At 34.2% G+C, this 20,547-nt stretch overlaps 1 protein-coding gene across 1 annotated transcript; it reads left to right on the top strand.

Annotated features, from left to right (window-relative positions):
- The first annotated feature begins 7,121 nt into the window (after positions 1-7,121).
- LOC127087504 (regulator of telomere elongation helicase 1 homolog) lies at positions 7,122-19,305 on the top strand. Its single transcript, XM_051028391.1, has 24 exons — positions 7,122-7,425; positions 7,700-7,950; positions 9,786-9,940; positions 10,159-10,240; positions 10,340-10,487; positions 10,684-10,840; positions 11,150-11,433; positions 11,575-11,620; positions 12,208-12,349; positions 12,444-12,598; positions 13,189-13,280; positions 13,356-13,454; positions 13,550-13,618; positions 13,963-14,049; positions 14,647-14,706; positions 14,796-14,911; positions 15,350-15,407; positions 15,480-15,585; positions 16,975-17,048; positions 17,138-17,495; positions 17,577-17,731; positions 18,035-18,180; positions 18,563-18,682; positions 18,914-19,305. Exons 1-23 carry the CDS (start codon positions 7,324-7,326, stop codon positions 18,630-18,632), a joined length of 3,012 nt encoding a protein of 1,003 aa, XP_050884348.1. The 5' UTR covers positions 7,122-7,323; the 3' UTR covers positions 18,633-18,682; positions 18,914-19,305.
- Positions 19,306-20,547: the final 1,242 nt, after the last annotated feature.

Below are 20,547 nucleotides of genomic sequence, written 5' to 3'. Positions count from 1 at the left end.
TATCAATAAATTTTAAGTTTAAATTCCCTTATAAACATAATCATGTATAAAGTGATGTTTAATCTTAATATGTTTAGTTCTATAATGTAAAATGGGATTATTAGATAAGCAAATAACAAAGGTGTTATCATAGAGAATATAAATGTTACACTCATATATCTAAAAATCTTCTAGCTGACTTTTCATCCAGAACATATGAGTGTTGCATCCATAAGCTGCAATGTATTCAGCTTCAGCAGTTGATAGTGTTATGGTTGATTGTCTCTAGCTAGACCATGAGATCAAGTTGTCTCCTAAAAACTGACAACTTCCAGAAGTGCTTTTTCCTTCAATTTTATCTTCAACGTAATCAGCATCACAATAGGCCACTAGTTTGTACTCTTTTGATTTTTTGTAACACAAGTTAAGGTTAATAGTACCTTTCAAGTACTTGAAGATCCTCTTAACAATTGTTAAGTGGGATTCTTTAGGATCTGATTGGAAGCAAGCACATAAACAAACACTAAACAATCACTAAACAAAATTTTAGGTCTATAAGCAGTTAAGTATAACAGATAACTAATTATACCTTTGTATACCCTTTGGTCTACCTTTGCACTTACCTCATCCTTCTCAATGATACATGTATGATGCATAGGAGCCGCTGTTATATTGCATTTTGACATGTCAAACTTCTTCATAAGTTCTTTAGTATATTTACTCTGATGGATATATGTTCCTTCTAGACATCCATTAATCTGAATTCCCAAAAAGAACTTGAGTTCTCCCATCATACTCATATTAAATTTTGTCTACATAGACTTGGAAAATTCCTTGCACAAAAAGGCATTAGCATAACCAAATATGATATGATCCACATAGATTTGAACAATAAGGATATCATTTTTGAATGTTTTACAAAACAAAGTTGTATCAACCTTCCCTCTGGTGAAATTATTTTCTAAAAGAAAATTGTTTAGTCTTTCATACCATGCTCTAGGAGCTTGTTTCATACCATACAATGATTTTTTAGTTTGAAGACGAAATATGGGTTTTTATTATTGTCAAAACCAGTATGTCGGTGTACATATACTTATTCGATTATGTAACCATTCATAAATGCACTCCTAACATCCATCAGATACAACATGATGATATGATTAACAATAAAATAAATTAAGAAACGAATACACTCTAACCTGGAATCCGATGCAAAGGTCTATGTATAGTCAATCCCCTCTTGTTGAACAAGGTTGTAGTCTGAAGACCCACGTTGTCCCAATGACATGAGTTCCTTTGGATCTAGACACAAGAGTCCACACACAATTTCTGGAGAATTGCTTCAGTTCTTCTTACATTGCCATAATCCACTTAGTTTCCATAAGCGTTCCGTCAACAAATGTAGTTTCTATAAGGGACACCAAACCCATAAGTGTCTCTTCAGAAGGTTTGAATGAGGATTTGGTTCTGATTGGTTCAGATTTATCTCTCATACTCAATTCCTCAAAGTGCGGGAATCTTTGTATGTGCTTCCTCAAAGGAGTATGAACTTCAACAACTTCTGTTTGAATATTTTCATAGTCATTTACTTATGATTCTTTAGCTATAGAGTTTTTTACTTCAGAATACTTGATTTCTAAATTTGCAAATTTCTCAACTAGCTTTGACTTTTCAGAGTCAATCTTATCATTAAATTTGACATGGATTATTTCTTTAACAATATGTGTCTCGATGTTATATACTCTATAGTCGTTTGAGCGTTCAGATTATCCTAACATGATGCACTTTTGTGCCTTAGAATTAAACTTGTTCATATTCTCCTTAGTGTTCAACATAAAACAAAAACATCCAACAGGATGAAAATAAGAAATTTTGGGCTTCTGATTCTTCCATAATTCATATGGAGTCATACCCATAATACATCTTATGGAGATCTTAATCTAAATGTAACACGTTGTGTTAACTGCCTTGTCCAACAGTGTTTAGCCACATTAGTCTAATTGATCATGGTTCTTGCCGTTTCTTGCAAAGTCACATTCTTCCTCTTTACAAGTCCATTTTTTATGGAGTTCCAGGGCAGGAGAAATCATGGGAAATGTCATTTTCATCAAAAAGTTTTTCAAAATATTTATTTTCAAATTCTCCTTCATGATCACTTACGAATTTAACAATTCTAAAGTTTTTCTCGTTTTGCACTTGAGAGTAGAAGGTTGAAAACACAAAATGTGACTCGTCCTTATGTCTTAAAAACTTAACCCATGTCCATCTGCTATAATCATCAACAATGACTAGTCCATACTTCTTACCCTTGACATAAGCAGTTTTCACTGGTCCAAAAAGGTAAATGTGCAGAAGTTCCAATGGTTTGGAGGTGGAAACAACATTTTTTGTTTTGAAAGAAGTTTTAGAAAACCTGCCTTTCTGACATGCTTCAAAGAGCATCTAAATAGAACTTCCGATTTGGAAGGCCTCTAACTAAATTAAGATTATTTAGTTGAGAAATCCTTCTTATGCTAACATGACTAAATTAAGCTTATTTAGCTGGAAATCCTTTTCATGCTATGGTATGTATTAAACCCGACATAACATATGCAATAAGTCTTATAAGCAGGTACATGGTGAATCCAAGAAAGGCTCACTAAAAAGCATTAAAATGGATTCTAAGGTACATAAATGGGTCTCTGAACAAAGTCATGATTTATGGTGGAACATATGGTGAAAATAGTAACGCAAAAATCGAAGGTTATGTCGACTATGATTATGTAGGTTGTATGGATTCCCAAAAAACTATTTATGGATATGCGTTCACTATGTTTGGCACAACAATTAGTTGGAAAATAACACTTAAGAAGGTTGTTGCCTTATCAACCACTAAAGCAGAATATATCGCCCTCACTGAATCTGTGAAAGAAACATTGTGGCTTGAAGGTTTTATTAAGGAGCTGAAACTTCAAGGTCGAGTTATCACTGTTAAATATGATAGTCAAAGTGCTATACACCTGTCGAAGAACTCAGCATATCATGAGAAAACCAAGCACATCGATGTGAGGCTGCTGAAGGTTTCGACAGATCACAATGCTGCTGATATGATCACAAAGACATTACCAAGTTACAAGTTTTTCCACTGTATGAAGTTCATAAAGCTGCATGAAGAAAGCTAGTTTGTTCCATTAATGTCATAGAGTTTGTTCCAAGGTGGAGATTTGTGAGATATTGGATCGAACTCTAGTATGGTCGAAGAGTAACTTTTTGGTTCAAAAATCCGACATGATCATTAGTATGTCGTCGAAGTCTGTTCACATGTTGTAGTCAAAGTATGCTAGGATTGTTAGCATGTTGAATTGTGCCTGTTTGTTATGTGTAATTGTTTAAGTTAGCTTATTCTACAAGTTAACTTGTGTAATGAGTCTGTGTGTAAAATCCCATTAGTTTAGTGTGTTAGTTTGCTTATAAATAGCATACTAACATCTCATAATTGCACAACACAAATCCTAAATAGGGTGAGAGAAGTTATTTATTATTCTGTAACACTTGTAATTTTATTTTAAAGAGAAAGTAAAGAATATCAGTTTATAACCAACTTGTTGTGTTCTTCTTACTTCCCTTTTTTCTACCCTTATGGGTTTTTTGTCGATCAAGTAACCAATTATACCTTGTTATTCCGGTATCGTTTTCACAGCATGAAGCAATGGAAAAAGTGGTTTGAAATGAACGGGAAGTGAGAAACTGTAACACAAAAGTGCAAATTGGACTGTGAGGGGTGTGAATTCAAGCGTAGTGATGTGAACTTTAGCACAAGGCATAATCTAACGCCATAAAAAAATCAAATTGAAATATATAAGGCATCCAACAAGACAAAAGGATACAAGAGCATACAAAATATTTACATCACACATCCATCATAAATGAATCGAAAAAGTAAAGCAAACTGAAACATGGACGAATTAAAATCATGATGCAGAGACGCGAATCAATGTTGCATACGTGAAGACATGCAAAGTTATCATAAGATATTCATATTCAATTTAAATGTAATGAAGTTGGATTATTATATCTTAATGCAAATCGAATGGCAAATTGGTAGCACAAACGCAATCATCGCAAATAAAATCGAGAAGCAACAAAATATAACATCGTGAAAGCAAAAGTTGCATGTCGAAGCGCGAATTGGTAAGAAGCAAAAGTACGGATTATCGCTATGCTAAACCATCAAATGCACATACAAAATTGAATCGAAACACAACAGCAACCAAATAAAATGTCACACGTAAACCGATAAAAATCAATCATTAACTTGCTACGCTTAACGTGATCATGACAAGATGGATCAAAACCATGCAAGAACCAAAATTCAACAAAGTGAAATGCAAAGCAAAAAACTCGCGCGAATTACAACATAATGCAACAAAACACGCAGAATGTAACGCTACACTGCAAGTAAAATTAACCTGCATACACATTGACAATGTTATCAATATATCGATCTAAATTTCGGCGGAGTAACGACATATGTATTATGTAGAACCTATAAATTTACCCAATTTAATCATAAAAAATGCAAACGACAACCATCATAATGTGTATTTTTCATTATTCCAACAATGTTACAAGGTTATTACAATGCTCAAAATAGCAAAAATAATCACGTAACACAACCGAAACAGCGTACGCAAAACAAAACCCTAACAAAAAACACAAAACTCAAACACATAAAACAACCACACCCAACGAAAAAAATAGCAAAACATAATTGAAACATCAAACAAACTCAAAATTGCAATGATGTTCTCGGACCGAAATGTTACCGGACAAATTGATGTTGTCATTGCGTGATACTTTATGTTGTAAATGTTGTAGTTGTGTAATGGAGTGAACAAAGTTGTTGAGTTATTGCGTTTGACGTGAGTTGAAGTTGACTATGGTGGCGACCGACCAGATTTTTGTGGTGGTTGGTGATGGCTGTTTTGGAGGTGGTCAATGGTGGCTAAGGGCGATTTAGGAAAAGGAGATAAGATGGTTTTGGAAGGAAAAACAAGTTTTATTGGTTTGCTAGTGTAATGTGTTCTCCGATGATAAGGATGGACCGACGATCACGCGAGGTTGTGTTAACGGGGTTAAAGTAGACGAAAAAAGGGTTGGAAGTTTGAGATGTGGAAAAGGGTGTTCGAATGAGGGTGGAAGACGAGCTTTTAAGTCAACACAATGAGGTTTGGATGGCTAAATGTGGTTGAACATAGGGATGAATGACGAGTGAGGTTAAGGTGTAGTCGGAGGTCGAAGGGTTTGCAGCAGATGGTTAAAGGTTGGTTTGTGGAGAAAGTAAAATAGATGGCGTGGAGGTTGGGTGAGCAGACAACGAAGATGTTCTGGAAAGGGGTTGCCGAATAAGAAAAACAAGGTGGAGGTGGTGGAGTTTTAAGGAGGAAAAGGAATACTGACACAAGCAGGGAGATGAAGGTGAAAACTCAATGATGGTGATGGCCGAAAATTGCAGCGGCGAGAGAGGGAGTGTAATCGAAGAATGGACGAAGGGAGCTTTAAGTTATATCAAAGAAGAAAAACAACGACTCAACGCTCAATGCTTTTTCTTTTCAGTCCAAGTCATATGTTTCTATTGGTTCTTTTTCTGGTTTTTGAAAACAAATCTTATTGAAATTCTTGTCATCTATATTTCGCAATGACTTGGTTTAGTTCCATGATTTTAACTCAAAAGATGAACAATTACTGCATGTTGAATTGTTGAGTAAATAAAGATACTCAAATAGTAAAAATGAGCCTGTGTATTCATATTTTAATAAACCAAGTACAAGCCAAAACATATTTGTTAAAGATGACACAAAATTCAACAATGTGGAATCAAAGAAAGTGGATAATGTAGTTCTCCCTAAAAGGTCTTATGATAGAAATCATTTTTATGTCTATAAAAGGAATAATATTTTTAGACATACATGCTTTTAGTGTAATATAAAAGGTCATACTCCTAATGCTTGCTACATACGAAACTATGATATTCCTTATGGTAAGTATGTATGGATAAGGAAGGGAACTAACCCAAGAGGACCCAAAGAATATTGGGTACATAGAAAGAATTTTTAATCTTGTTTTGTGGGTACTTGAAGACCATATGCTAATAACTGTCAAATTAAGATTGATTTTTCAAGATACAAGACCATATGATAGGATAAAAACTTCGTTGAATTAAAAATGATGTGAGAAAGATTGACACTTTGATATCAACATTGACATCATTGTGAATAAGATAAGTATTTGTATATCTAATGTATCACTCCCATGTATATTATGTTTATTGTATTTTACTATTTTTCTTTTTGATATTATCAAAAATAGGGAGAAGATAAATGGTTGTTTTTTTTTTGTCTTTCATGCTACCAAAGACAAAAACATAACTTACAAATTAAAATGGGAGGTATGCAAGATAAGGGGATATATGCGAGATATAGGGAGCAATCAAATATCAAACAAAAACTTTCCATTAATATGTTTTGGCATCATAAAAAAGGAGGAGAATGTGAAGAAGACATTCATTATCTATCTTAGTTTAGAATCAAGTACCAAGATTGCATAAACTTTAGAAATCAAAGAATTAAATCATAAAGATTAAGGTAAAATGACAATTCATATGTATATAAATTTTAGATGCTCAAATAAATACATATTAAAAAAGAAAAAAACAAATCATAGATATGCAAAAATCGATAAATTTGAAGAAGAAAAAGTAGATATGTAGCCAAATATTGTCCATTGCACCATATGCAAAATTCATTAATAAAATTTTGAATCAAAGATGAAAAAGAGGAAATAAATACAGATAAAAAAAGAAGAAAACATATAATAAACCTGCAAAAATCGATAATTTGAAATTGGAGCGGTGTGAGAGATGGTGAAAAGAAGCAATGTGAAAGCAAAATGGAAAAAGAAATGACAATAGTTGAGGAGAAAGTGGAAGAGAGAGAAATTTGAGTGAAAAATAAAAAGGTTTTCGATAAGAAGAAAATCAATTGAAATATTTTAGTGTTAAAAAATCTATTATTGAGGAAAAAAAATACAATAAAATAATGAAAATGAGAATGTGTTGGAAATTTGGATTGGGATATTAGTGTAATAGAAAAAAGAAACACAAAGAACGGGATTTTAAGAACGACGACGTTTAGCTTAACTCGGGCGTTGGCGGGAAAATATATCGCTCTATCAACAGTCAGTAGCCAGTGCGAAAATTAGGGTTCAGCACGTCTCTCTTTTTTTCACTCAAATTTACACATACAAAATTTGTGAGAATAGTATTTTATTCATTTGTGTATACGGTTTCAAGAGTGAACCAAGAAAATGCCGACGTACAATGTCAGGGGAGTCGACGTAGATTTCCCCTATGAAGCCTATGATTCTCAGCTCGTTTACATGGATAAAGTCATGCAATCGCTTCAGGAGGTAGCGAATTATTCACTCAATCACCGCGCTTTTTATTTAAGCTATTTTTAATAATCTGCTTTTTCTTCAAGAATCATGAAAAAGAGAGCTGTCTGCAATTGTTGTAATATAATCCAGATCACGATTGATCAGTAGTGAAACTTTGGTGTGTTTGTGCAAATAGCTTAATTAAGAACTTATTAATTAAGCCATTCTAGAAAGTTTAATCAAGTGTTTATTGTGCTATGGATATTTCTTGATGTTGTGTATGTTTCTGTGTGTTTCGGCATGACAGGAAAAAAATGCATTGTTGGAGAGTCCCACAGGAACTGGAAAAACGCTGTGTCTTCTATGTGCTACTTTAGCCTGGCGGAAGAGTTTGGGCAGTTTCACAACTGGTTTAAGCTTAAAGACCAGTGATAAGGGTAAAACTGAAATTTCTTTGTCACAGTCCGGGGCTTCAAAATTTCCTGCAATTGTGTATGCTTCACGCACCCACAGTCAGATACGTCAAGTTATTCAAGAGTTGAAACGGACATCTTACAGGTCAAATTATATACTGGATGATCTTTTTAGTACTAAAGCTTATAATTGACCAATCTATTGTTTCTATGATATACTTCTTTTTTTGGTTGTTGTCACCAATCTATTGTATCTATGATATACTGCTTTCTTTTTGTCTGTCATGTAGAATGTACACTATTTCACTGATGAATATTTAGTAAGTGTACTAAAAATTATCGCAAGTAATAAAATGTTTCGTCTTCACAAGGATTGTCGTATTCTAACAAAACAATTTTAACATGTATTTAAAATATAAAATTGGGGGTTTCGCAATGAACAAAAGTTGTAAAATTATCAGATTATTAAAACCAATAGGTCTTTTTACAAATCAGAGTTATGAAACTCAATGGTTAAGGTTCACAGAGTTAGGGCCAGTAATCCCTACAAACCTAGGTTCAATCTATGAGTTGGTTAACGCATGCAAATCTTTAAACACAAGATTAATTGAATAACAAAACTGAAATATTAATTTATGCAAATAATACAAAACTCACACATATGTCCCAACATATCCATACAGGTTCATAGAACAAGACCTAATCTGGAAGCAACATAACTTTGAGTTTAGAGTAATAATACATGAAATTTGAGCTAGAATTTGGTCTTCAGTGACGAAAAACCTCCATTCCTAAAGCTCCTTGCACTCTCTTGCCGCCAAAATCCTCTTCAAAAAGTCCAACACAAGCAAAATCTCAAATTTTGCCTTTTAAAGACGTCAGGAAAAAAGTGTCTCATCATGTCATGATGGCTTTTAATCGTGGCACGGTTTTTCTAGTAGCTAGTTCTTTTTGCCGTTTGTCTCACCTCAATCGGAGCTACGAAACTCAAGATATGATCAAATTACTAGACATATGTCATGATGTAATATGTGCTGTAAAATATGGATTCAAACGCGTCTAAATCGCACAACCACTTCTTTTCTTTTCTTTTCTTCTTTTGACATCTTTGGTCCTTCTCTCATATATTGTTTGTTTTTCCTCTAAAACTCATAATTTCTTCGGTGATAACTACTAAAAAAACAAAGGAAATTGCTTCTAAAATTACATGATGACTGATTGTCATCATTCACCTCAAAGAAAGTAATTTGAGACATTCACTAGCACTTTCCTTGGAGTATCTTCTTTCTTCAGATTAGGGTTTACGACTTTTCACCTATGAAACACAGACTCCGACACGGACACTACGACACGACACGGACACTACGACACCTATATGTCAAAAACATAGGACACCGACACTACTGCATATAAGGTAGTATTTAAGTCTCATTTATCCATCTATAATTAAAAGAGTTGAAAATATTCTAATCAAAATTAATTTCTTTAATTCTTTATTGATAACATTGCTTCAATACATGTTAACTCTTTTAGATGTGTGCGAGATTTGTTTAAAAAATGTATAAAGGTGTGTTGAAGCAAAGGAAAAAATAAATTTTTGTTTGAAACACTTGTTTGAATTGTCTGACATATGTGGTATGAGTGTCATATGGGTGTTGGACATTGATTCAAAGGGTGTCCAAGCAAAGAAAAAAGCCATTTTTTAGGAGACATTACTTGTCTGACTTTTCCGACACTTGTTTGACTTTTCCGACACATGTCGTACGAGTGTCATACAAGTGTCGGACACTGACGCCTGTTGGACACCACGACGCGCCTACTCCTAGAGGTGTCCGTGTCCGTGCTTCATAGCTTTTCACTGGTCTTGGCTGATATTAGTGTTCACTAGGCTTGTGCAAATTGATCTGACTTTGTAGTTTACAGTTGTATGGTGATTTAAGTGTTTGGGCATAAGCTCATCTGGTCTTCATTAGCATGCAGACCTAAGATGACAGTTCTTGGTTCTCGGGAGCAACTTTGCATTCATGAAAAAGTGAAGTTACTTCGCGGAAAAACACAAACAAATGCTTGTCGATCTGCCTGTCGAAGGCGTGCAAAGCCGAAGCATCAATGTAACCATTTCCAAAATGTTCCTGGCAAGTTTTTAAAACCTTTTTGTTGGCATACAATATAAGTACTTATCATATGTTTTGTAAGAATGGGACATAGTGCTTTTGTAGGTTGGGTTATTGGAATCAGTTATGAATTACTTGTGAAAGTGTTTAGTCAAGTTATTGCATTTTGATTTTGAAATTTTGGTGTATTATCATTATGACACAGCCTAATTTGAGAATATTACCGAAATTCTATGTAGAGTATTTGAAGCACAATCCTAATCTTGGAGAAGAGCCCGTGGATATTGAGGATTTGGTAAATATTGGCAGGACATCTGGGCCGTACGTTTTCTCAACTGTGCTGTATCCTTTTTGTTTTTTTAACAAGTGAAATGGTTGATTACTCGGATATCCGTTTCAAACTTTGTCCGCTTATTTCAGGTGTCCTTATTATTTATCAAAGGAGCTTCACAAGGCTGTTGATATAATATTCGCTCCATACAACTATCTTATTGATCGAGGGTATAGAAGTTCTCTGCAACTTTCTTGGAGCAATAGTGTACTCATATTCGATGAAGCTCACAACCTGGTAAAAATATATACTAATAAGTTATTGAAAAATGATGTTTATTGCATAGAACAGTGTTCTACAAAGTGTGAACCTGGCAAACTTTTATTTAATATTGTCTTTTTGACTACTCTAGTAATGCGTTATTGTCTTATTGATACTTATTCATGCCATTCAAAATTTCCTGCTATCACTAAATGACAGTTACCTTCTGCAGGAAGGGATATGTGCCGACGCAGCCTCCTTTGATCTGCCTTCTTGGCTTCTAACAGCTTGCATTACTGAGGTCCAAAGTGTTGTTGACCTTTTAATAGTAAGAAGAAATAACTCAAATGATAAGTCACAAAACCCAGATGATTTTGCTATCCTTAAAGGTGAGTTCTTTTTCGGGTCAACATCCTTAGAGGTGAGCTATATCTTATAAAATGCTAGTATAAGTTCCAATTCTCTATGGCAGTATCATGATGTATGCTTTTACTTAATTTGTTAATATTATTTATGGGACTTTTCTGAGGTAAAAAGCTTATTTAGTTTTCGATGTTAACTGGATTTTCTGGCAAGGCAGACATCTGTATACATAAGACATTATTTTTCTCTCTAGATTCTTGGTAGGGTGCTTTGAAAATATTGTGCAATATATTTCCTTGTATCTCAGGCACAGGGTGACTTTTTATTTATTGCAGCACTGCTTCTAAAACTTGAGAAGCGTATTGCTGAGGTTCATATTGAATCTAAGGAGTTGGGGTTCACCAAACCTGGGCCTTACATTTTTGAACTGCTGGCTGATCTTAATATCACACAAAAGACTGCTTCTAAGCTTAAAAGTATAATCGCTGACGCTGCAACTCTCCTTGAGGAAGAAAATCAGGAGAAATCAACTGGCACCATTTGCAGATTGGATAGTATCAAGGATATCCTCGACATTGTTTTCAAGGACGGAGGAACTTCTCATGCTAAATACTACCGTGTATGTTTTGAACTCTTATTTACACTTCAGTGGATTGTTCTTGTTTGTCTTGTTTCTTTATGGCAATTCTTGTTTGTATATTATTGCTTTACTTGTTCTATAATAACTTAATTTACAACTTCATTTCCATGCAAATAACAGGTTCATGTGAAGGAGGTTGAGGCTTGGGGGGCCAATAGTTCTAAAGGTAATTTTGGACTTATTTGGATGAACTATATTTACTCTTGTCGGATTTGTTGTTATGCCAATTTTCTCACATTTACTTTTAGTTTAAAAGTTTAAACTTTTATCTAATATGTTTGGCTGTGATGTATCATTTCTGTGGCACTTGTTCAGCTTATTGTTTATGACTTTTCTCCCTATTGATCAATTTTGCTTGATTTCTTTATTAGGCTCACTTTTTTTTATCTTTTAGATATTTGCGCAATGGATATTTTCATGACAAAAAAGGTTGTTCATGAGAACTTTGGGTTATATTCTCTTGGCTTTTTTTCTATATCCTAAGCACTGTAAATATCTTCGGCCTTTGGTTCACGTGTAGCTATACTGGAATCAGGATTGATAAGTTCAACATGGGACCTTTTGGTTGTGTAGTACTAGTAGTTACCTTGAGGAAGAAGTTTTCATATAGAACTTTTTCTCATACATGACAAATATTTCTTCCATTCTGCGACAATCTAACGTGTTTCCAGTGGACATGTACAGTACTTTTTAATTGTAGATATCCATTTCCCTTCCATTTTTCAGTTATTATATCACTTTATTATGTTACAGGTCAGGTGTCAAGGACACTCAGCTGGTGGTGCTTTAATCCAGGAATAGCCTTGGAAGGATTTGCCAAGGAAGGGGTTAGATCAATTATATTGACATCAGGCACATTATCCCCTTTGGACTCTTTCGCTGAGGAACTGAAATTGTAAATTCCTTTTCTTGCCTATTGTTTTTCATCTAATATAATATTATTACATATTGGTGTCATTAACTAATTGAGTTGATTATGATTGAGTCAGAGACTTCCCTATTCGTCTGGAAAATCCACATGTAATAGGCCCAAATCAGATATGGGCTGGAGTTGTTTCGGTTGGCCCTTTAGGGCGTACTTTTAACTCCTCTTACCGCACTCGTGATACGACGGAGTACAAACAGGAGCTTGGAAATGCAATTGGTATGTTACAATCTCATGGCTATACTGGGTTTGTTATAATGAAGCCTTGTGTACTGTCTCACCACTCTTAAACTGCATATTTAGTTAAAATGCTGGAGTCGTACTATGTTTGATAGTTGAAATCTTGTTTGTGTATGGACTGGAGCATTGCATTCTTGGTGTGGCTTGATCCTGGTTCCATATTCTAGCCTTATAGGCCTTTAGATTACAGTTTTATGCTGATCAAACAAATTTAGGTTTTGGATATTGTAACACAGGAACTTTTCTAGTTTGCAGTAGTATGTGAAACTGAATCATTCCCAGGAAGATATGGGATATATTTCATGTTTAGATATGGTTTTGTGTAACTGGTCGAAAATTTGAGTTAGAGTTTAAGTTGTCCGAAAATTTGATGATTTATGTTCTTATCTAGGTATTTATTAGAAGAAAGGCATTAGATGTGATTGAGACAGACAAGTGAGGAAAACTAATGCAAATTACAAGAAGTTAGTAATACGTAAATTACGTTATGGTTCTGCTTGATATAATTTCATAAAGCTACAAAAAGTAGAGATTGTTACTGATTGCCTTAATTTCACCGTTTTTTACAGTAAATTTGGCTCGAATTGTCCCAGATGGACTTCTCGTATTCTTCCCATCTTATTACCTTTTGGAGCAAAGCATTGGGTGCTGGAAAAGCATGGTAAGCCCTAATGAAAAATTTAAATTTGTTTGCTATTTGCTCATTTAACAATGTCTTGTGGTTTATCACTTTCAGAGTAATGAAAATTCAGCATCGATATGGGAGAGAATTTGCAAACACAAAAAACCAGTTATAGAGCCTAGGGAATCTTCACTGTTTGCCTCATCAATTAAGGTATGATATTTATGTGGCATAGTTAAACAACATTCTTCCATAAATAGCACTGGATGAATAAACTATCCTTAAATGGATCCTTGTTTCTCTGACAGGACTACTTAACTAAGCTGAACGACACCACTGCATCTGGAGCTGTCTTTTTTGCTGTTTGTCGGGGGAAGGTATGTCTCAATCGTGGCTGTGGAGAAATGATACTGTGTTTTCATATGCATTCATATTACAGTATGTAATACATACTTGTATGTGCGCCTGTACTTCTACTAGTATGACACAACCATAAAACTAGGGCTGAATGGAGGGATGTGGCAATATATGGGAAAATTCTAGGATGCAACAAAAACACGAGTATCTTATAAATTAATTAATCATCAAATGTTTAATGGGGAAAATGTTCGTAATAGAAGCATCATCCTAGAAATTGTACTGCAAAGCAAACTTATAGCTAAGTATCCCACTTTGATGCATCTGAACCTAAAGTTTGTTTGTATAAATGGTTATTTAATAGGTAAGCGAAGGATTAGATTTTGCAGATCATGCAGGTAGAGCTGTGGTCATTACTGGTTTGCCATTTGCCACAAGCATTGATCCTAAGGTTTACTAATCTTTTCCTATTCTCTTATGAAAAATCTTTTACCATTTTTAGTTTTGCATTGTAAATTTGTATCTTATTGCATTCATTAAGCATTCTGATATTAAATAGTCCTATTACTGGTAGTTATGTGATACAAACTGGTATTGTGGTTGTTTATTTAGGGCAATACATTAGAGAACTGGTACTGTACCAGTCATAGATATTGGGGATATGATGAACATGTGAATAAAGGATAAGAATAGAAACTCTAGAACAAAGGAAAAGCCTGCAGATGTAACTTCCAGCAAGACAGTTATTGAATTGACAAATAATGCAAACTGTTTACATCCGGCAATTGACAAATAAACCAACCTCTAGGAATTAGAGAGCCTAGTCTCTCCCAAACTAACCAACATACAAAATACCTAATCCCCTCCCTTTTCCCTTTCACCCTATATTTATAATTCTGACCACCTAAAGCAGTTACATAGCAGTTACTGCATACACAACATTTAATAATAATAAAATAAACTTCCAATTACTAACATTATGTTACCCATTTTTGTATACACATGTTATTGTTATTAAAATTCAGTCATTGGATTCAATCACTAACAGGTTCGTCTAAAACGGGAATACTTGGATCAACAATCTGGAGCACAAGGGCAGTCGTTCAAGGTTACATTTTTTTCATTTGGCTTAAATGCTGTAGACCTATTGTATGCAGTACATATACTTATTTATCTGGATTCCGGAACTTAAACCAGGTTCTAACCGGAGATGAGTGGTATAACCAACAAGCTTCTCGAGCTGTGAATCAAGCTGTTGGACGTGTAATTCGCCATCGCCATGACTATGGAGCAATTATTTTTTGTGATGAAAGGTTTTAACTTTTAGATCTTATAAGTAACTCTCTGCTCTCTTTTTTGAGTCTTTTAAGAAGTACATTTTAAAAGGAAAAAATATTGATCCATCTGTTTTTTATTTTTAAAATAAATGATAAAGTTGGTGGTTTGTTTTGGTCCTAACAAATAGATGTTTTCTGAGTGATGTTCTCTCTCCCCCTCTATCAAAAGTCAGTTCGTGTCATGATATTTGATATGAACTTAACTTTTCTTTTATCTAAATTTTCTGAAATAAGTATGTCAGTATAAACATTAGCAAGTACAAAAGTCAACTGATACACATGTCAAAATGCTAGTAAGAATTATTGTTTATTATGTTTAATAGTTTGTTATTCTACGACCTTAGTAATTATTAATCTAGCCTTTAGTTTGTCAACTTCTGCCGGAGATTATTGAATTCTTGGAGTAATTTACAGGTTTGCACAACCTCATCGCCAGTCCCAATTCTCAAAATGGATACAGCCTCACATCAAGGTGTTGGTCTGTGCCGTTGTTTGTCTTTTTGAGTAACATATTTTTTTTACTAACTGATTTCTGATCTTGCAGTGTTACTCAAGATTTGGAGAAGTTGTTTTTACTCTAACTCGCTTTTTTCGAGATGGACGAACTCGAGGTTCTACAAAGCTGTCACTATTGGAAGCTGAAAATGGTGGTCAGTGTCATCTAGAAATATATTTTGTTGGCTTTATTTGTGTTGTATCGTGGGCCCTTCATAGTTTTGTTTTTGTTACACAAAAGTATTCTATTTGTTTCTTGAATCTGCAGTTGAATTTGTAGCAAATTGGATTGGACTTTTGTTATTTCATAGAGGGTGGGTGTTGTAATTAAAACATAGTTAACTGCTTTCACCAGTGAAGGATAAGGAGGGAAATATGAGTTGCCTACAACTTAATAAGTTGAACGAAGTTGATTTGAACAGACTGCCTTCTCTTTCACACAACTTTCTAATTCTTTGGATACCCCTCTTCTATCTCGCTCCTGCTACTTAAAACCCTTGTAGACAAAAACATGACGAATTCTTTTCATTATCGACAAATGCCCCCATCTACCCATCTGTTTGAGGGATTCTCATTTAACTAACTAAAGAAGTTGGGACGAGAGAATTTCAGAAAGAAAGCTGTAGAGACTGTTCTGAATAATAACTTTCTGTGTTATTAATCTGAGTTTTACTCAGGGATTTATAGTGCATTCAGTTAGTTACAAACTCTGACAGTTGTATAACTGCAACTGCAACTGCAACAAATTTGACACTATAAATCGTTTTACAATACCAATGAATCATTAATGTTATATTTTCTAATATACATTCTTTAAATTTATATTTCCCACACTATTAATGAGGGACAATTTTGTAAAATCCCCTGTAATTTCTCTTTCTCATACAACAATATTTATATTTCTTAATACGTGTGGAAATGGCAAAAAGACTTATAATAAAAACGGAGGTAGTAGTACAAATCATATGCTCCAACTGTCTACCCAACTTTAGCCTTATTCCCATTTATTCTTATGGGTCCTATCATTAACTCATTTTGTAAAACTAGTTTTGTTTTCTCAGTATTTTTATGGTTCATACTGAGTCCTAACATAAATTGTTTGTGTTTTGTTTGAACATAACTTTTTAAGATTTTTTTTATTAGCAAAGAGTAACATTAATGAGGGGAGTACAAGGTGTACCTCAATCCATTACAATAAAGGTCCAGCCCATGAACACCAGAAAATACTAGAAAATGGATTCATACACCAATCAGAAAACTTAGAAGGAGGAACTTGAGACTTAGTCTGAAAACCAAACCCCCGTTCTAACTTTGATTATGATGTCTAAAATTGCAATCGTATCACGGTCAACAACTTCTTTTAGCTGTAAAAGAATTCCTAAAATAATTCTATACTGGGCTTTATTTCATGTTCCATTTCTGCAGTCTTCCATCAATGCAAATCTGGCTAATTGCAAAGAGTAGATTCTCTTAGTTTACCGTTGTCTTCTTTTTTCCTACTAATATAGTAATATGATTGAACTATATGATACTTCCTCATTCAGGGAATCTGGGAAAAATGCCATCATCAGAGCCCTTTAAGGACAAATTTCACATGGAAAAACTTCTGCAACCTTTGGTAACTCCTTGATTGTGTACTGTAAAGACATTTTTTAAATTATAATGCTATTGTTTTGTACTCCAGTTTGTTAATGATTGTACATGCAGCCTACACCAATGACTCCAAATTGTACTTCAAAAGCTTCATCTTTGCTTGACACAAAAAAGGGCCACACTTCATTTGTGGGGAGAATTCTGCCTGCCAATCGCTCATCTCTGTCTTCTGACCGTAGGTTGACTGTAGGTTGTGACAGTTCAAGTGATACCCACGAGACAATTTTGCATAAAAGGAGGACTGTGCTGTCACAAGAACCTGATGGGTTTGATTTGGGTGATAGTTGTCAACTGGGTGAAAAATCAAAGAATATGCTAATAGCACCTTGTTTTACCAAGAAGCGTAGATTTATAGCAGGGGAGTATGACCTAAAGCAACATTTTGGAAATTCTAATGAGCAATCACCATCAGGTAGAATTTTTTTCATCACACATCTCTAAATTCCATGTGTAATAAATTCAATCTTGATAAATCATTAGATTTGTCATATAGGTAGTCAAAATGCTCAAGGTGATATAGATCAATGTAAAGATAATGTGACCTCTCAAAGTAGAAACACTGAGTTTCTTAGACAAAAAGACAATCTTCCTGCTGATTCAACACCTTCTACTGCAGATGGAACCCAAGGATCAGCATTCCTTGCTCAGGTAAATTCATTTCATTACATGTCATACATTGTTATGCTTATAGCACAAGATGTAGGGAATGCCAATAACTGGAACTTAAATAAATTAATTATTGAAGCCAATCTGCAAGAGAATCCTATGAAATCATGAACATGAACTGTAAGGACATGATTAGATAGGATCTTAATTTTGATATTGGTTCTTGAAATGATTACACGAAGTTTAACTGGAAGTTGCTTGTTCCTTTTCATTTTCTATTTGTTATACAAATATGGCAGTTCCTTTCTTAGAGCAAGGGTGATTTGTTTAAATCATGCTCTGTAGGTCCGAGATAAACTCAGTGCTGCAGAATATATAGACTTTGTGGGTTATATGAAAGCGCTCAAGACCAAAACATTGAAGATTAGTGAAGTTTTACTAAGCATTTCTAGATTGTTCTCTGGACCGGAGAGGTTACCTCTCCTTAAAAGGTATGTAAATTGTAATAGACTACGTGTGCTTTCTGGTTATGAAGCACTGTCCCTGTTTCCATTTGTCGATAAAGTGTTATTATTGAAAATTCTTGATTTGTCCTCGAGACTAGTTACTATTCTTATCTTGTTTTGCCATGTATAATCGTATTACACGGGCAAACACCTTGTCTCTGCTGTTATTGCATATGGGCAAAGGCATTATATATGCTAATTGTATAGTATCTGAGAGTGGTCTTCATTCTCTCCCTCCATTAAAGTTTCCACTCAAACTTATTACTTCTGTGCATGATTAACTGAAGGATACAGATTTCAGGCATTTGATCAGATTGAAGTTTCTGATGTCTAATCATGTTGACCTTAGCTATTTTATGCTCAACAGGTTCAAGGATTACATCCCAGCAAAATATCATTCTTTGTATGAGCAATATGTTGAAGGAAAGGTTGATTGAAAGTGCCCAGCTCATGACTGTAATTTGATAATTTTTCAGCTAAAACTCAGGTGCGCTCTTAGCATCTTTGCTATTTTGTGATTAATGATGTGGAGTGGACAGGAATGGATATTTGAATATTAGTACATTACACAAGTTGTAACAAGACTAGGAATATGGGAAATATATGAAGCAACTTTAATTGGCTATTGTTCTCTTTTATTTGATAGAAATTGATCTCATAATCACTGGATGAGGGGTTTAACTCAAACTGATTATTAGTCGGGCACCTTATTGCACAGGTATACTTTTTGATAGTGTCACACAAAGCATATGTTGGAAATGGTCATCTGTAGATTTAGTATTGACCTTGTGACCTGGGTGGACCAGCAGATCTCATATTTCAGAATGACTCAATATACATCAAAAGAATGGTCATGGAATTTCTTCGGCCGGGCGTCAAATCATTATGGATCGGAACTGCGCTCCTCAACGTGTTACCAAGATTATCTGCCTGTGATAATATATAGCCATTTTTTAAGCAAAATGTTGAGATACAATAAAATGTATCTTGCAGCAACCGGTTTTTTTGTCAATAATCCATGATTATTTATCTGTATTTTATTGTATATGCAGCCAGACAACATTGTATTGCATATGAAGATAAAATAATGTTATGAGTTTTCAAGTTTTATTCTGTATTGTCACTTCAAGTTATTCTATTCGTTTGATAACCAAAGCATGGAATGAGGCAATATGTTGAAAAGACATTTGTTAGGCATTTTTGTACATGCAAATATTAGTAGGTTGGTGATTATATTATTTTTCAGGTTCAAATACTGGATCACCTATATTTAATTGAAAACTGAAAACGAGAATAAAGCTATTGCGCCTGATAAAACTTCTAGGAAATGCCCACTTCTAACCTTATGCAACAAGGATTTCACAAGACGTAACCTTGGCAGAGAATAAAGACAAGAGGTAGTGGGAGTGGAACTTCTCCACAAGCGACTCGTCAAATGGGCGTACAAGTAAAACTAACGTCAATGATGGAACTTTTCCTAATGGCTCTTTTATGGAATCCAAACTAGACCATACTCCTAGTTATGCATGGATGTAGGTGGAAAATAAACAATGGAACTAATAAAAGTGCAATGAATGAGCCTTGACTTTAACTACGAGATAACACTTGGATTCCTTCACCATATAGTCTAAACACATCCACTCACTTCGTGTTGATCAACATCTCAATCAAGGTGTGAAGACGCGGAACATAAATGACGTGGAACATAATCCTAGTTACCTCATGTCATGTTGCAGTTGGATCTGAATGATAATAGTCCGAGTTTGAGTCCATAAATATATTAAGTACCATATTTCTATTAATTTTAATTTTGTAGTAAAGTTTATTCGAAGTGAATTTCGTTATTATGATGAGAACGGGAGCCAAGCTCCCGGATCAATTATTTGGGATTTTTAATTTAAATTATTTTAAAAAATTGTTTGATGGACAACAAATATTTGATAAAAATTAATTGTTCAAAGAGTTATGTCAGAATACTTTATCCCAACGACTCTTATTTGTCTACATTGATTTAAGTGTTTTAAGAACGAAAGAAAATGCGTGACTCGAGATGGATCATTCGAGAGTTTCTACCGGAATACTAGATTTTAACGGTCCTCTTCTTTCGTGTTTAATTTGAAAAGGTTTTAATATTTCCTTGAATGACAAGATAATTTAATCAGAATAATAAAAAAGAATTTAATCGGGTATTAAAAAGTACCATAAAACCTAAGTGATTAGTCACAACTATTTTATTTTGTTAATTAAATCAACATTATTAAATAACTAAATAATTTTACACTAAATAAATAAAAGAAATTAAATGATAAAAAGAACAAAAATATTTTAAAAGAAATGACTAACTATATTCAT

This window comes from Lathyrus oleraceus, chromosome 5 (assembly GCF_024323335.1).
Source record: "Lathyrus oleraceus cultivar Zhongwan6 chromosome 5, CAAS_Psat_ZW6_1.0, whole genome shotgun sequence".
Lineage (NCBI taxonomy): Eukaryota > Viridiplantae > Streptophyta > Magnoliopsida > Fabales > Fabaceae > Lathyrus > Lathyrus oleraceus.
Note: the sequence above shows the minus strand (reverse complement) of the source record. Positions and strands in the feature narration are given on the sequence as shown.